Here is a 19,268-nt window from a genome sequence, read left to right as displayed (position 1 = left end):
ACTCAGAAATCCGCCTGCCTCTGCCTCCCAAGTGCTGGGATTAAAGGCGTGCGCCACAACCGCCCGGCGTGTTTTTTTCTTATTGAGGTGTAATCAAACACAGTACCAAAAACCTTTTAAATTGTAAGCTTCTCCCTCTCTCATTTTAAGTGTTCAAAAGTTGTGTATATGTCGTTGCTGTCTAGTTCCAGACCATTTTTTATCACCTTCGCCACATATCTAGTGCCTAATACAGTTACCCCTCCTCCAGCTTCCCCCCCAACGTCTGATCCATGGTTTAGTATGTATCTTTCTGTTTTGTACATTTTAAGTACATGGAACCATGTAACAGATGACCTTTTGTGTCTAGCTTCTTTCAGTTAGCATAATGTTTTCAAGATTTGTTCATAGCTATGTAATAATGTCTCATTCCCTTGTATTTATTTGTTTTCCCTGGTGGATTCTGGGGATGGACTGTACACTTGCTGGGTAAGCATCCTACCTCACCCATTCCTTTTTATGGATATGCAGTTGGATTGTTTTGTCCTTTTGGTTATTTGGAATAATTCTGTACACATCATATTTGTAACTTTTTGTGTGAATATTTACTTTTAGTTTTATATTTTATTTTTTTTTTTTTTGTTTTTTTTTGGTATGTTTGGAGAACTGCACAGATGTTTTCCAGAATGGCCACAGCACATTGAGTCCCGCATATTAGAAAGGTCTTCATCTTCATCTTCACATTCTGGGCAAACACCTGTTTTGATTATATGCATCTTATAGTGGTACTAGGGAAATAGTGTCTTACTGTTGTTTTGATTTTTATGGTTAATTATCTTAAGCATCTATCTTTGGACTTATCAGTCATTACAGAGTTTAGGAGAAATATTTAAGTTGTTCGACTAGATACTTTTAAATTTATTTTATGTGGGCACATGTTTTGCCTGCATATATGTCTATGTACTACATTCTTGACTGTTATCAACAGAGGCCAGAAGATGGCATCAGGTCTCCTGGGGTAGGACTTAAAGATGGTTGTGATCTGCCATGTGGGTGCTGGGAATCAAGAGCTGCCAGTTAGTGCTCTTAATTACTAGGCCATCTCTCCAGCCCCAGGTGTCTTTTTTTTTTTGGTTGGTTTTTTTTTCTTTCCGAGTCAGGGTTTCTCTGTGTAGCCTTGGCTGTCCTGGAACTCACTCTGTAGACCAAGCTGGCCTCGAACTCAGAAATCTGCCTGTCTCTGCTTCCCAAGTGCTGGGATTAAAGGCGTGGGCCACCACTGCCAGGCCCCAGGTGTCTTTTATTTTCTTTTCTTGAGATGGGTCTTACTGAGGCTTGGAAATTCACTGTGCAGACCAGTCTTTTTTTTTTTTTTTCAAGGCAGGATTTCTCTGTGTAGCTCTGGCTGTAATTCTCCTGCCAAGGCCTCCAAAGTGCTAGGATTAAAGGTGTGTGCCACCACAGCCTGGTTGTGACCAGTCTTGTCTCAAACGTGACTTAAGAAACCATTTGTGAGGCTGGGTGGCACATGCCTTAGATCTTAGAACTCAGTAGGCAGAAGAAAGGGGATCTCTCAGCAATTTCCAGGGTAGCCAGAGCTACATAATACAGGGATTTTTTCTCTCAAATAGACCCTGTCTTCAAAACAAGCAAGCAAGCAAACAAAACTACCACCACCACAAAAAGAAAAAAGCCAAATTCAGAGTCAGAAATATTTACCCCTGTATAATTTCTGGTTACTCTAAGAGGTTGTACAGTTTTGACTGATGGTTTTGATGTAGTGGATTCTGTGTAGCAGCAGGGAGGAATAGGGCTTTCTCTGCCTTCTCTAATTTGCACCACCTTTGATTGTGGGACTCCACCCCCATCCCCACCCCACAACACACACTGGCCCAGACTCATATCTTGTTTTGTTTTGTTTTGTTTATCTTTGTTTTTTGTTTTTCAAGATAGGGTTTCTTGATGTAGTCTTGCCTGTCCTGGAACTCCCTCACAGAGATCTGCCTACCTCTGCCTCCTATGTGCTGGGATTAAAGGAGTGTGCCCCCCTGCCCTGCCCCACCTTTGGCATCCATCTTGAAAATCAACGGACTGTGAATAATATTACCGCATAACCCATTCCTTTCAGTTGAATTTTTAGGTTGTACATGTGTTTAAAATCCTGTATTATTCTATATAAAGCATAGCATAAAAGACATAAAGCTAAACAGGAGTGCTAGCACATGCTGGCAATCCTAGAACTTGGGAAGTGGAGGGGGATCAGGAGTTTGAGGTCAGCCTGGGCTACATCAGACCCTATCTCACAAAATGAAGCAAAACAGAACAAATCATAACCAACAACCCAAACCAACCAAAGAAAGACTAAGCTTTTTCTGTATTTAAAATTTAGGTAGAAAGTATTTCTAGGAGTAGAATTACAGATTAAAGATTAAATTACATTTGTTTTGGAACTCCTTTAATGAAGCATGAAACTGTCAATGTCATGATACCAAACCCACAAAATACTGTTTGTTTTTTTAAAATGGGATAGCTTCTCACATCATAGCTATGAGTGGCCTGAAACCCATTATGGATACCAGGCTGGCGTTGAGTTTGCAGTGATTCTCTTCAGTGCCTCTCTTAAGGGCTAGGATGACAGTCCTGTGCCACCAGGTCTCCTTAACAGCAGGGCTCCGTAGGGCTGAGTTTCTCCTGTAAGGAAATATTTTGTTATGAGATAGATGATTGCTCGACAGTCTTCCTCCTACACTGCTTTGGAAAGATTAAACAGACATGTGATACTTTTCTAAATTGTTTATTTAAAAAACGAGTATCATGACATGTGATAGGAAAACACAAACACATATAAATCAGAGAGACCCAAGGTCAAGATTTAGATGCTAAATTAGTACCTAGAAAATCCCTGAAGTAAAAAAGAAATAATGTTTTGAGTTTGCCTTTTGGTCTTGATGATTAGTGAATTAGCTTTCATCTTGATCTCAGAAGTGGTCAAATAAAGTCTCTTCAAAGGACAGTACTGAATAAAACAAATTCAAACATGAGGGATTTCACAGTTCTCCTTAAAGGTGTATCTTTGATGCTGTTAACTTGTGTTTGTTTAGACTGTGGTTTGTATGTACAGTATCTGCAAAAATGCCATTTACAGTATTGTACATTGTCAGCTTTTTCCTGTCTCGTGCAGATTGCTTTTTGAAACAATTACATCCAGCTTAAGGTACCAGTGTAGTGTTAGGTATAAACTTTTTTTTTGTTTTGAAATATTCTTTAATACTGGATGATCAGCTTGTATTTCTTCTTGTATATTGTCTGTTTCTGATTTGTCTTGCTCAGTATTGTCCTTCATGAGATTTATTGTGGCAGTCTCTTCTGAAAGGTTGCTCTCTGATAGCTTGTGTTTATGGAGAAAAGTGCAGATGCTATGTAATATTTATGCTAAGAGCTATTTGGGCTAAACTGGGGTAGAGGAAAAAGAAGTTAATTGCTTGAGGAAGAAACCTATAGGATTTTGGTGCAGTTTGAGATGACTGTAAGATGTGTTAGAAGAAGATTATGCAATATGGAAAAAAATGTGTGAAGACCTAGTCTTTAGTGGGAAAATGAGCTCATTTTCGTAAGTAAGGAACACTAAGACTGAGCTTCAAGGGGGAAATCTGTGGCCCACTCTAGCTGTAATTTTATTTCAAGTCAGAACATAAAAAAGCTAAAAAAAATCATGTGATTTGCTGAGAGGATTGTTTTGAAAGACTGGCAGAAAGGACAGTTCTGGAGACGTTAAAATAGTCCTAGAGGCCTCATGAAGAAGGATTGTGGGTTGACATGCTTGCACGAAGAGCAGGAAGTGTAAGTAGGCGATTAAGAAGTTCAGTTTATGGGAAGCCAGAACTTGTATCTTGGACAACTTTGTTCAGATAGAATTATATATGTGGATGATTTTAGCTTTCTGGGTATATAATTGGAAATAGAATTTGCTGTATAATCTGATAACTTTTTATTATCGTTGTTGTTTTGTTTTTGAGGAAGAGTCACTGTATATAGCCAAGGCTAAGGTCCGATTCTTTTTTTTTGCTTTTTGTATTTTGTTTTTGTTTTTGTTTTTTGCTTGTTTTTTTCGAGACAGGGTCTCTCTGTGTAGCCCTGGCTGTTCTGGAATTCACTCTGTAGACCAGGCTGCCCTCAAACTCAGAAATTTGCCTGCCTCTGCCTCCCAAGTGCTGGGATTAAAGACCTGCGCCTGCGCCACCACTGCCCGGCAACATCCGATTCTTTTTTTTTTTTTTTTGTTTTTTTGAGACAGGGTTTCTCTGTGTAGCCTTGGCTGTCCTGGAACTCACTCTGTAGACCTGGCTGTCCTCGAACTCAGAAATCCACCTGCTTCTGCCTCCCAACATCCGATTCTTAATCCTTCCCTAGGTTCTCAAATGCTAGGATTATAGACATGTGCTACCATGTCCAGCTTGGGGCATATGATAACACTCCTCATCCTTTTCTTGTTTTTTTGGTTTTTTGAGACAGGGTTTCTCTGTGTATCCCTGGGTCTCCTGGAACTCACTCTGTAGACCAGGCTGGCCTCCAACTCAGAAATCTGCCTGTCTCTGCTTCCCAAGTGCTGGGATTAAAGGCGTGTGTCACCACTGCCCAGCCTTCTCATCCTTTTAAATAAAACAAGCAAACTTAAAAACCATTGTGTGTGTTTGAACCATAGTATGTATGTGGAGGTAAGAGTCAACTTTTGGGAGTTGGTTCTCTCTTTTATCATGAGTTCTGAGTTTGGAGCTCAATGGGAAATGCTTTTACATGGCTGAGCTGTTTAGCTTTGGATATCCATTCCAGTAGGTTGTGTATGTTAGGCACTCACACTATACCACTGAGCTGTCTTTTTACCATCTATGTAATCATAAATTCTTTTAGAAGATTTTGTAGAGAATGAGCAAGTTGCTAGTGTTGAGAAATAATAATCATAATGAATTTTAATATCATTACTGGTAGGAAGTTGTGAAATGTTCATATTTAAATACATTATTCAGAAATGAAGGTAGTATGAAAATGAACTATAGAATTCTTTAAAGATTAAGGTATTTAAAATAGTGTGTGATTTTGTGGGGCTGGAGGTCAAATCCTGAGCCTTTGATATGCAAGCTTAGAGCTTAACCAACCCAGTGTGCTTAGTTCTTAGTGTATGGTACTTTAAGACCTGTGCATGTTTGTTCATTGAAAACATTTCATTTTGGGTGTTGCTTCAGAATTCATCTGAAACAATAGACATTTTCGTTGAACTAATGTTTGGTGTAAGCATGCTGCAACAATTTCAAATAATGATTAGTAATAGCAGTGACCAGTAAGATAAACATATTGCAGGGATATTTAGTGTTAATCTAATGTCATGCCCCCACTCCGTCTGATAGGCAGGAATCAAATACTGGATTTTTTTTTCTTTCTTTTTCACTAACTTGTATTTTATATGTCCCTGTAAATTCAAGATTCAGAAAAGTGAAATGGAAAGAACTCCTTTAGGAGTCTTAGGCCATGCTTTTTCTATATTCTTTTCTGAGGTAAGAGTATACCAATGTCACTTAGAAATCAATGTAAATCCAGAATATGGTATTTCCTTCATTACAGTGTAGCCAGAATCTCTTCTAAGCAACACCTGTCAATAAAAAAGCTTATGACCAATGGGCTGAAGCAGGAAATAGGAGGTGTGATACTGGCAGGAAGTGAGAGGATTCTGGGAAATAGTGAGAGAATAGGAGACACAGGAGAGATGTAGAGATTCTATTGAGATGTTGAGGACACACAAAGGAGGAAGTGGGCTGGGAGAGGTAACTAAGGAGTAGACAGAATAGTTTGAATGGGTTAAATAAGTTACAGGCTAGTCAGGGAATGAGCCAAAGCTTGTGGCCAGGCATTAGTCTCAGTCGTTATTCTTGGGAACTAAGTGGCCAGAAGGAAAAACGGATTTATTATATTTTTTACATTACAACAAGTTTTAAGTGGAATCTCTTACATTGGATGGTGGACTCAGCTCACTAGTGCTTAGGGCTCTCTAAAGGAACAGAACTGATAGAATATATAGATATATTTATATGTGTATACATGGATATATACATATATGTTAAAGGGGATTTATTAGTGTGGACTACAGCTGTGGTTCCACTAGTCCAACGATGGCTGTTTCTTACAGGGAAGGCCAAAAATCTGGTAGTTCTTTCGTCCAATAAGTGAATGTCTATCTCAGCTGGAACCCTGAAGTAGGTTCTAATACCAGCGAAGGAATGCCTTAGCAGAAAGGATGAACTTGCCAAGCAGGGAAAAAGGGAAAGCTTCCTTCCAGGTCCTTTTATGTGGGGGGCTACCAGGAGGGGTGGCCCAGATTTAGGGTAAGTCTTCCCACCTTAAATGATCTAATGGAGAAAACCATTCTGCAGTTGATTACACATGTAGTAGAGTTGACAGCCAAGATTAGCCATGTTTGCATGTATGTGTGAATGTGTATGTGATGCAGTCAAATGTTTTAAATTCAAAATGGTGAATGTTATACCAAAAGGTGGGGCCGCTGCTGTGGCCTGTGTCTCTCCCTCTCCCTCCCTGATGTTGAGGTCTGTTAGCAGTGCATGCTTTAGTTAAAAAGGAGGCAATGTATAAATGAGATATTTTATTGTAGAAAGGAGAAAATAGGCTGGTCAAATAGAGAAAAAGGAGAGGAAGGAGAGAAGAAAAGGAGAGAGAGAAAGGAAAGGAAAGAAAGCAGGAGATCAAAAAGAGAAGAGAAGAGAACAAAGAGCAGGAAAGAGAGGGGAGAGAGAGCAAGAGGAGAGTAGAGACAAAGAGCAAGAGAGGGGAGGAGCAAGAGAGCGAGGATGGGGCAAACTGCTCCTTATCTTGTATGGGGTGTGGCATGCCTGGCTGTGCTGTGGTCAAATGACCAGCTAGATGTGGTCAGATAGGGTCCAGCTAGAATGCTGGGAGCTTGGGGCATTGTCTGCCCGTTAGAGCACACATCTCCTGCAGGGGCAGCTGTGAGGGGTTGTGACTGAAACAGGAACCAAAGACTCAGGAGTTATGGCCAAGCTCCTTTCACCCCCTGAAAGCAGAAATTGCCCTCAGGGGCTCCAGGGCTCAAAGCCAAATACTCTATTGATCCTAAGTTACCTGAACAGACCACTGCCCCACACTGCCCCACAGGTGAACTAACTTCTGTGCTTGTCCATTGATCATCTAAATATTCTTTGGGTAAAATTACTGTATTGGTTTTTGTTAGATGAATGCTTTGCATATATAATTATATCTTCCAGATAATATAGCATATGTTTTTATGCATACATTTCCCCCCCTTTTTGAGAGTATCTCATATAGGTCAAGCAGTTCTAGAACTCATTGTATAGACAAGGATGGCTTAAGCTTCTGAGTTGATTATTTACATGCTTTAAAATAAGTTTTTAGCCAGATGTTTATGAGATTTCCATGTCTGTATACCACAAAATTCTTCATTCCTTCTAGTGGCAGCTTTGAATTGAATTGAATTAATTTATTTAAAGGCCAGGTTTTAATTGTGTAGCACTGTTGACCTTGAATTTGTGACCCTTCTGTCTCAGCCTAGAATTATAGATACGTGCCACCCAGGTATATATACCTGACCCCCTTCCTTTTCAATTTAATACAAACGGAATATTTTTGCTTAATGTTGTACTTTAAAAAGCTTTTTGTTTTTTGTTAAAGATTTATTTTATTTATAGCTGTACAGATGGCTGTGAGCTATCATGTGTGTGGATGCTGGGAATTGAACTCAGGACCTCTGCCGGCCCTGCTCGCTCTGGCCCCGCTCGCTCTGGCCCCGCTCGCTCCAGCGTAATTCATTGTAGCCCTCTTCAGAGGCACGAGAAGAGGGTGTCAGATCTCATTACGGGTGGTTGTGAGCCATCATGTGCTTGCTGGGATCCGAACTCAGGACCTTCAGAAGAGCAGTCAGTGCACTTACCCGCTGAGCCATCTCGCCAGCCCCCTTTAAAAAGTTTTAACTACTTCACTGGCATGTTTTCTTTAAATCTCATTGTTGCTTTTAAAGCAACAGATAACACAAAGTCAAGCTGACGAGAAGCCTTAACTGCTAATGGTGCTTGCTCTGTAAGCCTGGCAACCGAGTTTGATGGAGTAAAGGTGGAAGGAGAGAACAGACTCTACAGTGTTGTCCTCTGCTTTCTGCCCCGCCATTATGTACACATACAATTATAATAAAGAAAAATTTAAAACTTCTTCACGTGTAGGCATGGCTAGGTTGCCCTTTTAAGCAGAAAACTATGATTTTGTGTCAGTGTTTAGTGTGCCAGCAGTGCTTGTGATTCCGAAATGTCTCAGATCAGCTGGCTTGCAGGGGAATAAAGTGACAGTTACACTATGTTGGCTTACTTCATTATGGGTAATAGGAATACAAAATTTAGACTGTATTGTTTTTTTTTTTTCTTGTAGTATTTGTTTGTTTGTTTGTTTAAAAGTCAGGATTTCTCTCTGTAGTCCTGGGTATGCTGGAACTGGCTAATCAGAACTAACCTCAAACTCAGTGATCCTCCTGCCTCTGGAGTTCTGGTAAGGGTGTGTGCTGCCACACTCAGCCAGGACTAGATCTTTTTATCGTAAGTACTTTTGTTCTATGTCTTCAGATAAGCACTGTTGCTGGGCAGAGACTTAAGTTGTAAACTTTTCATGTTCTGTTGTTATTATCCGGTTCAATAATCTTAATCTGTTTTGCAAAATATATATACATACTTTTTGTAAGTAATGTGTGTGTTGGCAGGAAGAAATGGAGGTAATCTTATGCTGTTTTTCTCTAGGGTGACTCCTTTTGCACAATTGCTTTTGAATGGAAGGATGCTCTTTTCCTGATAGAAGATGATGGTCTTGGAGAATGATCATGGAGAAGGGGATGAATTCTGGAGAAGGACTGCCTTCCAGATCATGTCAGGCGCCTGCTGCTAAAGCAACAGTCAAGGAGTTAGAAACCCAGCAGCCCTGTAAGGAGAAGCGAGGGGGCTTTGTGCTGGTGCATGCAGGTGAGGCCTTGCAGCTTAGGTGGAATGGAAGCTCAGGCTGTCTCTTCCTTTGAAGAGTACTGAGGACTGCACTTTGTATCTGCCAGAGGAGCCTGTTAGCTACTGATGGAGCGAAGGCCTTTTCTACACCCCAGTTGGAAAGTCTTACAATGAGACTTCTTCCGATGTCTTCCTTAATTCCCTTTCTCTTACATAACACAATACATATGTCTAGATCAGTGTGTTAAAAACCAAGTAATCTTTGCATTTCCATCCATTCATCCATCTATCCATTTACTTCATTCATTCATTCATTCAATTTGCTTTGTTGTTGCTTTTTACCCCCAAGACAGGGTATCATTATATAGTCCTGGCTGTCCTGGAACTCTCTCTGTAGTCCAGGCTGGCTTTGCATTCACAGAGATCCTCCTGCCTCTGCTTCTGCTTCCCAAGTGCTGGGAATTAAAGGCCATTATGCCTGGCTTGAAACCAAAGTCAGTATTTAATTCTGGTTTATGTTTTATAGAATAACGCTACTGAAAAATTCTTTTAGGCTCCATTTTAGAAAATGGCCGTCTTCAATTACAATTATAAAATTATATATTCAGCCTTTTCTTTTAACACTCACCTTTTTAAAATATTCATTCACTTATCTATTTATGTATGTATAACATTTATCCATTTAAATTTAGCTAATATTTAATTTAGTTAAATATTAAATTGCTATTATATTTTAATTTAACACTAGTAAAGACACTGGAGGCGTAAACTGAGGTAAAAAACATGCCAGCTCAGCAAGGTAATTTTATTTTCTTAACTATGTACAAAATTTCTATTCATAAGCCTGATTTAATTCTACAATTAAACTGCTAGCTCTTTAGAAATCTCTTTCTACACTGGGCAGGGGTGACACATGCCTTTAATCCCAGCGCTTGGGAGGCAGAGGCAAGTGGATTTCTGAGTTGGAGGCCAGCCTGGTCTACAGAGAATTCCAGGACAGCCAGGGATATACAGAGAAACCCTGTCTCGAAAAACCAAAAAAAAAAAAAAAAAAAAAATTTCTATCTGTCATTCTGCTGAGCTGGTCTACCTTTCTCTTCAGCTCCTCCAAACCAAGAAGGGCTCCTTAGCTCTCTTTTCTAGAATACTTTTTTCCCCTGTATCCTGTCAGTTGCTTCTTAGTTGTTTCTGCAAGCCCAAAAGAAAAAATTCCTATATCTTACCTGAAGTTTCTTCCATGAGGGCTTTTCGTGACAAAAGTCAATAGCTCCTCCCCTTCACCCTTGGCAGGCTGAACTGTCATGGTGGGAGTGGGAGTGACTTCAAACCAAGTCAGTAACCCCCTCCATCCCCCATTTCTCTTTTATGGTGGAGTAGCTCAAGGCTGTTTAAGTGATGTTGCCTGGGATCATGTAACTAAGACCAGAAGACCTCTTCCAAGCAACCTACCTGAAAATAGGCAGGACCAAGTCATTCTTTAGCATTCTTACCTATCGAGGCTTTTAGGGATACATCCAACTGCATCTGATAGCTATTTAAGTTTTTATGGTTTGCTAACAATTAGGTTTTCTTTGTATAATAATCAAATATCCTGTAACATGTATATCTACCTGTGTCAAGGGATGAGCACCACAGCACATTCATGGTAGTCAGAGAATAACTTATGGGGGTCAGGTTCCTCTACCATGTGGGTTATGGGGATTGAACTCAGGCCATTAGTCTTAGTGGCAAGTACTCTGACCCACTGGGCCATCTTGACAGCTCATAGTTCAGCTTGGTAAGACTGTTTTAGTTTCTCTTTGCTTTCTATAGATTCAGTGATTCTTTGTGAAATGAACTGACAATTTAAAGATTAATGGGAGAAAAACTAGCAAACTTAACATTCATATGTATACTATCTTTTGAGACTCAAAGAAAGGGCCAGATGGCTGACATCTTTTGAGCTACAGAAAGAGCAGCTTGAGATACCTGTCAGGGAGTTGGTGACAGGTTATGAGAGGAGAAAAGAAGAAATAAATTGTGAACAGATGTTGTCTTATTATAGAGATGATTTGTCAGGTTATACTCATCAGAAGTCTATGTCATCCTGTGGCAAACTTTTGACAGGGATAATTTGATAGGATCTTTACTAGATGTAAGGAAGCCAGATAAGGGGTCTCCTGAGGAATCCTGCTTATATAGTAATATAGTTGTCTTATATAGTACAGATCTCCTTCCCTCTGGTCCTCTGTCTGCAGTCCTCCTGAATGCCAACTTATAGTAGAAGAAGTCTGTTTTGGTAATGGTGAGATGGCTTAGTGGGTAAAGGCCCTTGACACCAAGCTGGAAACCTGAGTTTGATCCTTGGAATCCACATGGTGGGAGAGCCGATTCCTTCAAGTTACCTCCACATGTGTGTGCTTCTGTGCATGCTTGCATGCCCATATCTATACATACACAAAATAAATAATGAATGTAAAAATAATTAAAAGAATTATATTTTGAGGTAGATCATTTTACCAGCCTGTATTTTTTGCGTATTGTAAATGAAGAACCTGAGGATCAGAGACTGAGTAGCTTAAATGACTCCAGATGCACTGCTGAGCTCAGTGCATAAACCCTTAATTGACCGTAAGTTTTTGTTTTTGTTTTTTTTGTTTTTTTGAGACAGGGTTTCTCTGTATAGCCCTGGCTGTCCTGGAACTCACTCTGTAGACCAGGCTGGCCTCGAACTCAGAAATCTACCTGCCTCTGCCTCCCAAGTGCTGAGATTAAAGGCGTGCGCTACCACTGCTCGGCTGACCCTAAGTTTTTGGTACTGTCTCATCCTAAGATCTGTCAACTAAGAGGACCACGAAGACACAGAGAGTAAAGCTTTACCTCCTGGATCCACCATCTTTGATGAGGCATGGCTTTGAGGGCAGGTCTTTACTTTTGGCCAGTATTCATTTTCTTGCATTGTAAACTCCATGACATCTGCAGAGAAAAAAAAATAGCAAGTCTCCTCCTAGCTTTGCCCAGAGTAGACTTACTTCTCATGAAACTAATACCTTGTCTGGTCATTAACCTTTGGCTATTTTTAGACTGGACAACTTGCAAGTTCCATGGAACCTATTCCAGAGGGATTGTCAAACACAGAATACAGGAAGTTTAATTTTCCTGTCTGTCTCTTTCAGTCCCCACCCCCCAACCCCCCATCTGCCATTCCCTGTTTTTCTCCTGGGATTTGCTATAAGCCTTTTGTGCACTAGGTGATTGGCTGGTCACAGAAGTATAGCATTAGTCTTTACCTTTTCATTAAATTATTAAAAATTATTCATTATCATTGTGTGTGCATATAATGTGTGTGGGTGCCTGTGCTGTGGTGCAAGTGTAGAGGTCAGAGGGCAGCACTGTGGAGATGGTTCTAACTCAGCTTGCCAGGCTTGCCACAGGTGCTTCACCAGCTGAGCCATCTAGTTTTCCCCTCCCTCCATTTTTATTTTAAGACATGGTTTCACTCTATCCTAGGCTGGTCCAGAACTCAGTTTTTGTAGCCTATGTTGGCCTGGAACTCAGTTCTCCAGCTTAGCTTTTTAGTGCTGTTACAGCAGACATGAGCCAACATATATAGATCTGTAGCTTAGCTTCAGGATTGAATTTTGTTATATACCACAGGCTTATCTCACAGTTTTGAGTCTCCTGCCTTGGCATAGGCTACTAAACTGGCTAATTCCCTTTTCTTTGTCTATTCTGTTTTCCCACCCCATCCCCCTCTTGATTCCCTTTTCATATAGGTACTTTTACTAAGAGAGATGGAAGGCTGGAGAGATTGCTCAGTGGTTAAGAGCTCTTGCTGCTCTCAGTGGACCTGAGTTCAGTTCCTAGCAGTCACACCGGGCATCTCAGAACCTTGGTACTCATGGGCACCTCCATACATGTGTGTGCACATGCATACACACAGATACAGTTTTTTAAAAAAGAAAGAAAAGGATTCATGAGGCAAATTACGGGAATTAGTTAAAAGTAGACCCAGGACTAACTCCTGGTCTTGGATCTCTGGTTCAGTATTATCTCTACAGCACCATGTCAGTGATGTGGCCATAGTATTAGTGAGTAAACTGTCTTTAAAGTTACTGGGAAAAGTACAAGAAACACCTGAAACTTGGACAAGCATTACCAGTGTTAGATTGCTTGGAAAACTTTTTTTTTTTTGGAGTGTCATGATTCTGTACTTCTTTCAGACACATACTTGAAGATAACGTCCCCCAGCTAAAGTCTGTGGTAGAGGACAGAAAGAATAGGGTGCAATCTGGGTTATAACAGGAAATTGTGTGATCAAGGACAACCTCTGCTTCTCCCTTTCAAGTACTGGTCATGCCTGCCCCTGCTTAGTCAGCTGAGATTGGTTAAGTTCAGGGTGGCAGGGTCAAAGATTCAAATAGATTGTTGATTACAAAGAATTGTCTATTTCACATATTTACAAGGACAAAGATGGTATTTTTCACATAATGAACAACTGTTTTGTCCAACAAATCTTATCCAACATTTAGTTATTTGATTAGAGAGTTTTCTTTCACCTAGCTATTCTCAACATTGGCTAACCTGATGCTGATAATAATAAAAGAGTCAACTGTGTATGGGGCACATGCCATCTCAGCCCTTGGGAAGCTGTGGCAGGAGGAATACCATGAGTTTGAGACTAGCCTGGGTGCCAACTGGAGCCACCCTGAAAAATCCAAACCAACTAAACAACTAACCAACCAGCCAGCCAAAGTGGGGAGGGAAAAGCCAAAACAAAGTAGCCACTTTTAAACTTTAGATAGAATATTTATTTTATATTTAAATATATGCATGTGAGTACAGGTGCCCAGAGAGGCCAGCACCTAAGTGTGGAAGCACAGAATTGAGCTGGGGGTCCTTTGCAAGAGTGGTACATGCTCTCAACCATGGAGTCATCTTTCAGCCCTAACCTTTAATCTTAAAATAGAAAACCAGAGAATTATGTTTACATAGCTAATGTCATTGTCACTAGCAATAATTCACACAGTGCAAACATAATAATGCAATTACATTTTTTGCTGTATGCTATTGCATGCGAGTGTCCTGCATGCTGAGCCTGTCTTTCCTTTGTTGAATAGAACTGAGCAAGCATAAACCAGAATCTAAAGATCAGTTGGGGCCATGCTGAGCCCCAATTTTCTTTATTTTACTCAGAAGAACTTACATGTTAGGCTTATTTGGCAGTAGTATCTCATGACTTAGGAAATATTGCTGAGAGATTGGGGCCCCAGAGTTGGAGCACAGTAGACCTAGGATCACATTCTCCACCCCATAGCACTGCGTCTAGTAGTGTAGACTACAGCATCTTTGATATTCTAATGTTAACTCCTGCTCGATTTTCTTGTTAACTTTTAAACAGTTCTTTGAAAACATTTCTGTATTCTCTGTTCCTATCTCTTGCAATCCTTCCTTCTACCTCTCTTCAGTGCCAACACATCTCCTTCCAACTTCCTGTCTTACTTTTTTCTTTTTAAAAAACTGATTCCAATTAACATTGCCCACATATCCAATAATGTAGGGTCATTTACTGGGGCTGGGGCAACCTTTGAGCAGCCATCACCTTAGTTAGGAAAAATGATTCTAATTTTTCACCAGCTGTCAGGAGCCGCTTTCACTTCCATGCTGGAGTTGGTTTTGTTTGTTTGTTTGTTTGTTTTAGATGATTTGATCCTGTGTAGGTCTTGTGTAACCATAGCTGCTATGAGTTTGTGTGTGCAATAGCCATGCCAAGTCTAGGGGACAGTATTTTATAGCATTTCTCCCATCCTCAGGCCCTTACTTTCTTTCTACTCTTGCTCTGATGTTCTCTGAGCCTTGCAGAGGGCTGGGAGTGGTAGTTAATAAGTATGTCCCATTTGTGTCAGCACCCATGGACTGCCTATTCTCTTGTTACTTATTCTCAGCACTTTGGAAATTTGAGTCTGTTTGAATCTGCAGTAACCATTACCCTCTTCAGTAAGAGGATTCTCTGATCCTGTTTAGAATAGCTGACATTTAGGGGTACATGGTTAGAGAGCGGTTTGACAAAATGGTCACTTAGTAAAGCAGCATAGATAGGTTCTCTTGTAGGGTTTATGACCTCACTAGTTATGGATTCTGACTGTAATATACCCTCTCCTGTGTAGCAGATCTCAGATCTAATCAGAGAGTAGGTGGTTATACCATCAGCAGTCTTTCCACGGCTGTACCAGTGGGTACATTGCCCCCAGCAGGTTTGTGTTCTAGCATTCAGGGTCCAGGCCATTACTGATGTCTCTTCTCCTCTAGCACTTTTTAGCATCATGAAAGCTAGCTGGTAAGGAAAGAGTTTCCTGATGAATTCAAGATTGGTTTTCATGTCCCAGAACTGAGGTGTGAGGTGTCTTCAGCAATTAGGTATTACCAGCTAGTTATGGTGGGCAGCCTGGAGCAAAGGCAATAATAGTCGGAATTGTTTTGGGTGCTTCTGGGGCCACCTGACCAATAACTATTGGGAGGTAACCTGTGCTTGACACAGCTATTTCATTTAATAACCCATCTTTTGGGAGCAGCCTTGCTCACTTATATGGGGTACTGTCATTTAAACTTCTTTTTTAAAGAAAAAAATTAAATGTATTTTAATTAGCTTACAAAAGGATGGGGTTTCATGATACTTCTTCATGCATTTTTTTTTTTAAGATTTATGCTTATGTAGCTGAATAGATGGTTGTGAGCCTTCACGTGGTTGATGGGAATTGAATTTTTAGGACCTCTGCTTGCTCTGGTGTCACGGACTGGGTTGCTTTGGCGACCCCTTGTTCTGCGGAGTGATAAAAGTTCTGGTGTCATGGGCAAAGAATTTGGCGAGTGACAAACAGAAATGACATGAAGAAGTGTGGTATCTGAGTGCAATTTGTACAAAGTAAAAATCAGGCTTGTATAGTATACAGAGAACAGGGCAAACAACAGAAGTCACGTAGGCAGGAGACGGCTACATCAAGGTCAGTGAGAACAAGCAGCCAGGTGCAAAGTGGAGGAACAGTGGTATCTTCCTTCTTGGGCTATTTTGGTAGCCTTAAGATAAATTCTCTGGGTCTGTCTGAGGCAAGTAGCTGAAGGTCGTATACTAGCATTCCTTGGCTATAAAATAGACAATTAGTAATGGAAGCCCTACAACTTCTCTCTGGCATGTAAAACAATTCTGCCTTGTGTGAGACTGCTCTGACAATTAGTGCCTAACTGCTATCTCTAATTCTTGAGACACTGTGTCTGGTAAGACAGCTTCTTTATAAAAATCCCAAGGTAATTACAGCTAGGAAATCAATTAGGATTATTGAAACACTGTGAAGGCCAGGAAATAATGTTCAATCTCAATTTAGCTAATAACGAAATATTTCTTAGGGTACCTTTATGCCTGTATAAAGAAAGCCCGCAGATCAGACTTTAGCAGAGACCAATCTGGAACACAACTGAGCTAGATGTCAGCAACTGGATTACCTCAGGAGACTGGCCGGAGCGTACGTCTCTCAGGTCTAAGATCAGGTTTTTAGGCCTCTCCAGACACTACTGAAGTAGATGAGTTCTGTGTGACACTCTGGTCAACCTGCTCGCTCTGGTCAACTCTGCTTGCTCCAGTTTATTTATTATTATAAATAAGTACACTGTAGCTGTCTTCAGAAGAGGGCATCCCATCTCATTATGGGTGGTTGTGAGCCACCATGTGGTTGCTGGAATTTGAACTCAGGACCTTTGGAAGAGCAGTCAGTGCTCTTACCTACTGAGCCATCTCACCAGCCCCTCTTCATGCATTTTTACTTTTGGTTAACGTACCCCCTGCACTCCCATCCCTTCTTCACCCTCGTTCTACCTGCTCCCTTTTTTATATACAGTATTCTGTTCTCTCTTATGGTATTTATTTGAGTTGTAAGATCAGAGGTTCCCATGCAGCTTCTTCATGCATTCTTCATTTTTCTTAGCTCTTCTCCTTCCTCCTCGCTTTCCTGTCCACTTTACCCCACTATCTGCTTGATACTTCTGCACTCAGTATTCTACCTCTGAATTTTCATTTCACCTGTATTTTGGTATCCCTTCTCCCTGAGTGACTTCTTCAGGTTAAAGACACAAAAGTAAAAGATTTGAAGCAAGGATCCATGTATGAGAGAGAACATATAATGTTTGTCTTTTTGGGCTCGGTGCCTCCCTCAGGTTAATTTTTACAGTTCCATCCATTTGCCTGAAAATTTCATGATTTCATTCTTATTTACAGCTAGGTAATATTCCATTGTACCGCATTTTATTATCCATTTGTCAGTTTTTGGTTGATTCCATTTCCTATGAATAGAGTGTCAGTGAATATGTATATGTAAGTATGTCTGTAGTAAGATATAATGTCTATCTTCTGAATACATATAAAGTCCTTTGGGTATGTATATTCAGGAACGGTGTAGCTGGGTCATATGGTTCTGTTTTCTAATATTTGATTTTTATCATTCCTCTGTTTTTATAGAACTTTGGTTTTAGAGAACTATGAAGACACATTTGAGAAAGATGGATAGAGGCTGTGTGAACTTTTAGCTTTCTCTCCTGAAACAGAATTACTTTTAGGGCCTGAGGGACTGGAATTGTTTAGCATTGTTTCTGTTGTTTCAGCTCCCTGTGGTACTGTTTGTGGGTCAGTGTTTTCTCTGCCTTGAGGAAAGTTGTGGTATGGTTCTGCTAGAGCCACACGAGAGTTGTGAGGCTTGGACCTAGAACTTAACCTTCTTTAGCTTTGACCCCTGTAGACTCTCATGGAGGAGGAAAGTCAAACTTTAATAAGAATCCTCGTCCTCAAGAGTTTAACCTTCTTGTTTCTCTCCTCCTTCTCTTGCTTCCTTTCCTCCTACTCCTACCCCCTTAGCTGAGCCCCTTAATTAAAAATAAGGAACTTGAGAGAAGGCTTATTAAGAACACTGGAGCAGTTCTCATCCCAGCATCTACATAGTGGATAACTCTAGTTCAAAGGGATCCAGTGCCCTTTTCTTGCCTCTACGGATACTGCATGTAAGTGGTAGTCAGACATTAATGCAGGCAAAATACCCATACACATAAAATAAAAATGCATTCATTTAAAAAAAATCAGAAAGCACTTGCTCTTAAAGAGGACCCAAGTTCAAATCCCAGCATTGATGTCGGGCTGCTCACAATCACATGGCATTCTAGCTCCAGGACTGGGATACTTTCTTCTGTTTTTCTTGGCACCTGTATGACTGTGCACATATGGGCAGACACAGATACACGGCATCAAAAGTAATAAAAGTCATTGTTTAAAACTTATTTATGTACTTGCCTGAAGTGGGTCCCAGAAACTGAACTGGGTTTCCCTGGAAGAGCAGCAAATGCTCTTAACTACTGAGCAGCAGGTTCTCATAGCCACTGAGCCATCTCTCTAGTTCTAAGAACAAATTATCTTAAGGAAACTAGTTTATTTGGAGCCAAACTCTTAAGTAACTTTCTGGGTATTTGTTTAAAAGACAGCATCAGGATTTTTGTAGTCATGAATTACTGTTTAGGTTCTAAACAGTAATTTCCTGAATGGTGGGGCTTTTAAAAGCTCAGTAGACAGGGACTTCAAGATTCTTTGTTCTTGGCATCACCTGCATTATCAGCTCCATACCAAAGGAGCTCCTGAGTTTAGTAGTTGTTTTTTGTTTTTAAATTAAAGGTACATTTATTTATTTATTTACTTACTTATTTATTTGGTTATTTATTTAATTTGTGTGATAGTGATGGTGGAGGGGCCCTGCCACAGGGCATTTATGAAGATCAGTACACATAAGATCAGAGGACAACTTGTGGGAGTTGACCCTCTCTTACCACATATGTCTCTGAACTAGAATTTAGGTTAAGTTCTCAGACTTGCTGCAGGCATCTCTCTGGTCCTGGTAGAGTCTTGAAAGGGGATGTGGAGTGATCCTGTGGAAGTTCTTTCGGGTCAGGAGCTCTTTTTAGGTGCTCTGACCGGACACTTTTGAATAGGGAGAAAAGCATGATATCAAGTGTTAGCATTGCAAATCCCATTACAGCTAAGGCACTGGGATTGTGTCTGCGTGGACTGCTCTTCTCATCTGTGGGGTCCCTGGGAGTTCTGCAGTAACTAACACTTGGTTTTTTGTTTTCCTATTGTAGGTGCAGGCTATCATTCTGAATCCAAAGCCAAGGAATATAAACATGTATGCAAACGAGCTTGTCAGAAGGTATGAGCAGAGTGAGTGTAATGCTTGGGATTTTACACACAAAACTGTACTTTGA

At 40.5% G+C, this 19,268-nt stretch overlaps 1 protein-coding gene across 9 annotated transcripts in view; it reads left to right on the top strand.

Moving 5' to 3' along the window:
- The window catches only part of Tasp1 (taspase 1), a 205,496-nt gene that overhangs the window by 1,106 nt on the left and 185,122 nt on the right, over window positions 1–19,268 (top strand). For all 9 annotated transcript variants that reach the window (XR_004118894.1, XR_004118896.1, XR_004118895.1 and 6 more), the window contains exons 2-3: window positions 8,802–9,020; window positions 19,146–19,213. Coding sequence is in view for 3 of the 9 variants with exons in the window: in XM_031372052.1 (XP_031227912.1) it covers window positions 8,876–9,020; window positions 19,146–19,213 (213 nt within the window). In the remaining 6 variants the exon portion in view is untranslated. The remainder of the gene's footprint in view (window positions 1–8,801; window positions 9,021–19,145; window positions 19,214–19,268) is intronic.

This window comes from Mastomys coucha, unplaced genomic scaffold, assembly GCF_008632895.1.
Source record: "Mastomys coucha isolate ucsf_1 unplaced genomic scaffold, UCSF_Mcou_1 pScaffold15, whole genome shotgun sequence".
NCBI lineage: Eukaryota > Metazoa > Chordata > Mammalia > Rodentia > Muridae > Mastomys > Mastomys coucha.
Note: the sequence above shows the minus strand (reverse complement) of the source record. Positions and strands in the feature narration are given on the sequence as shown.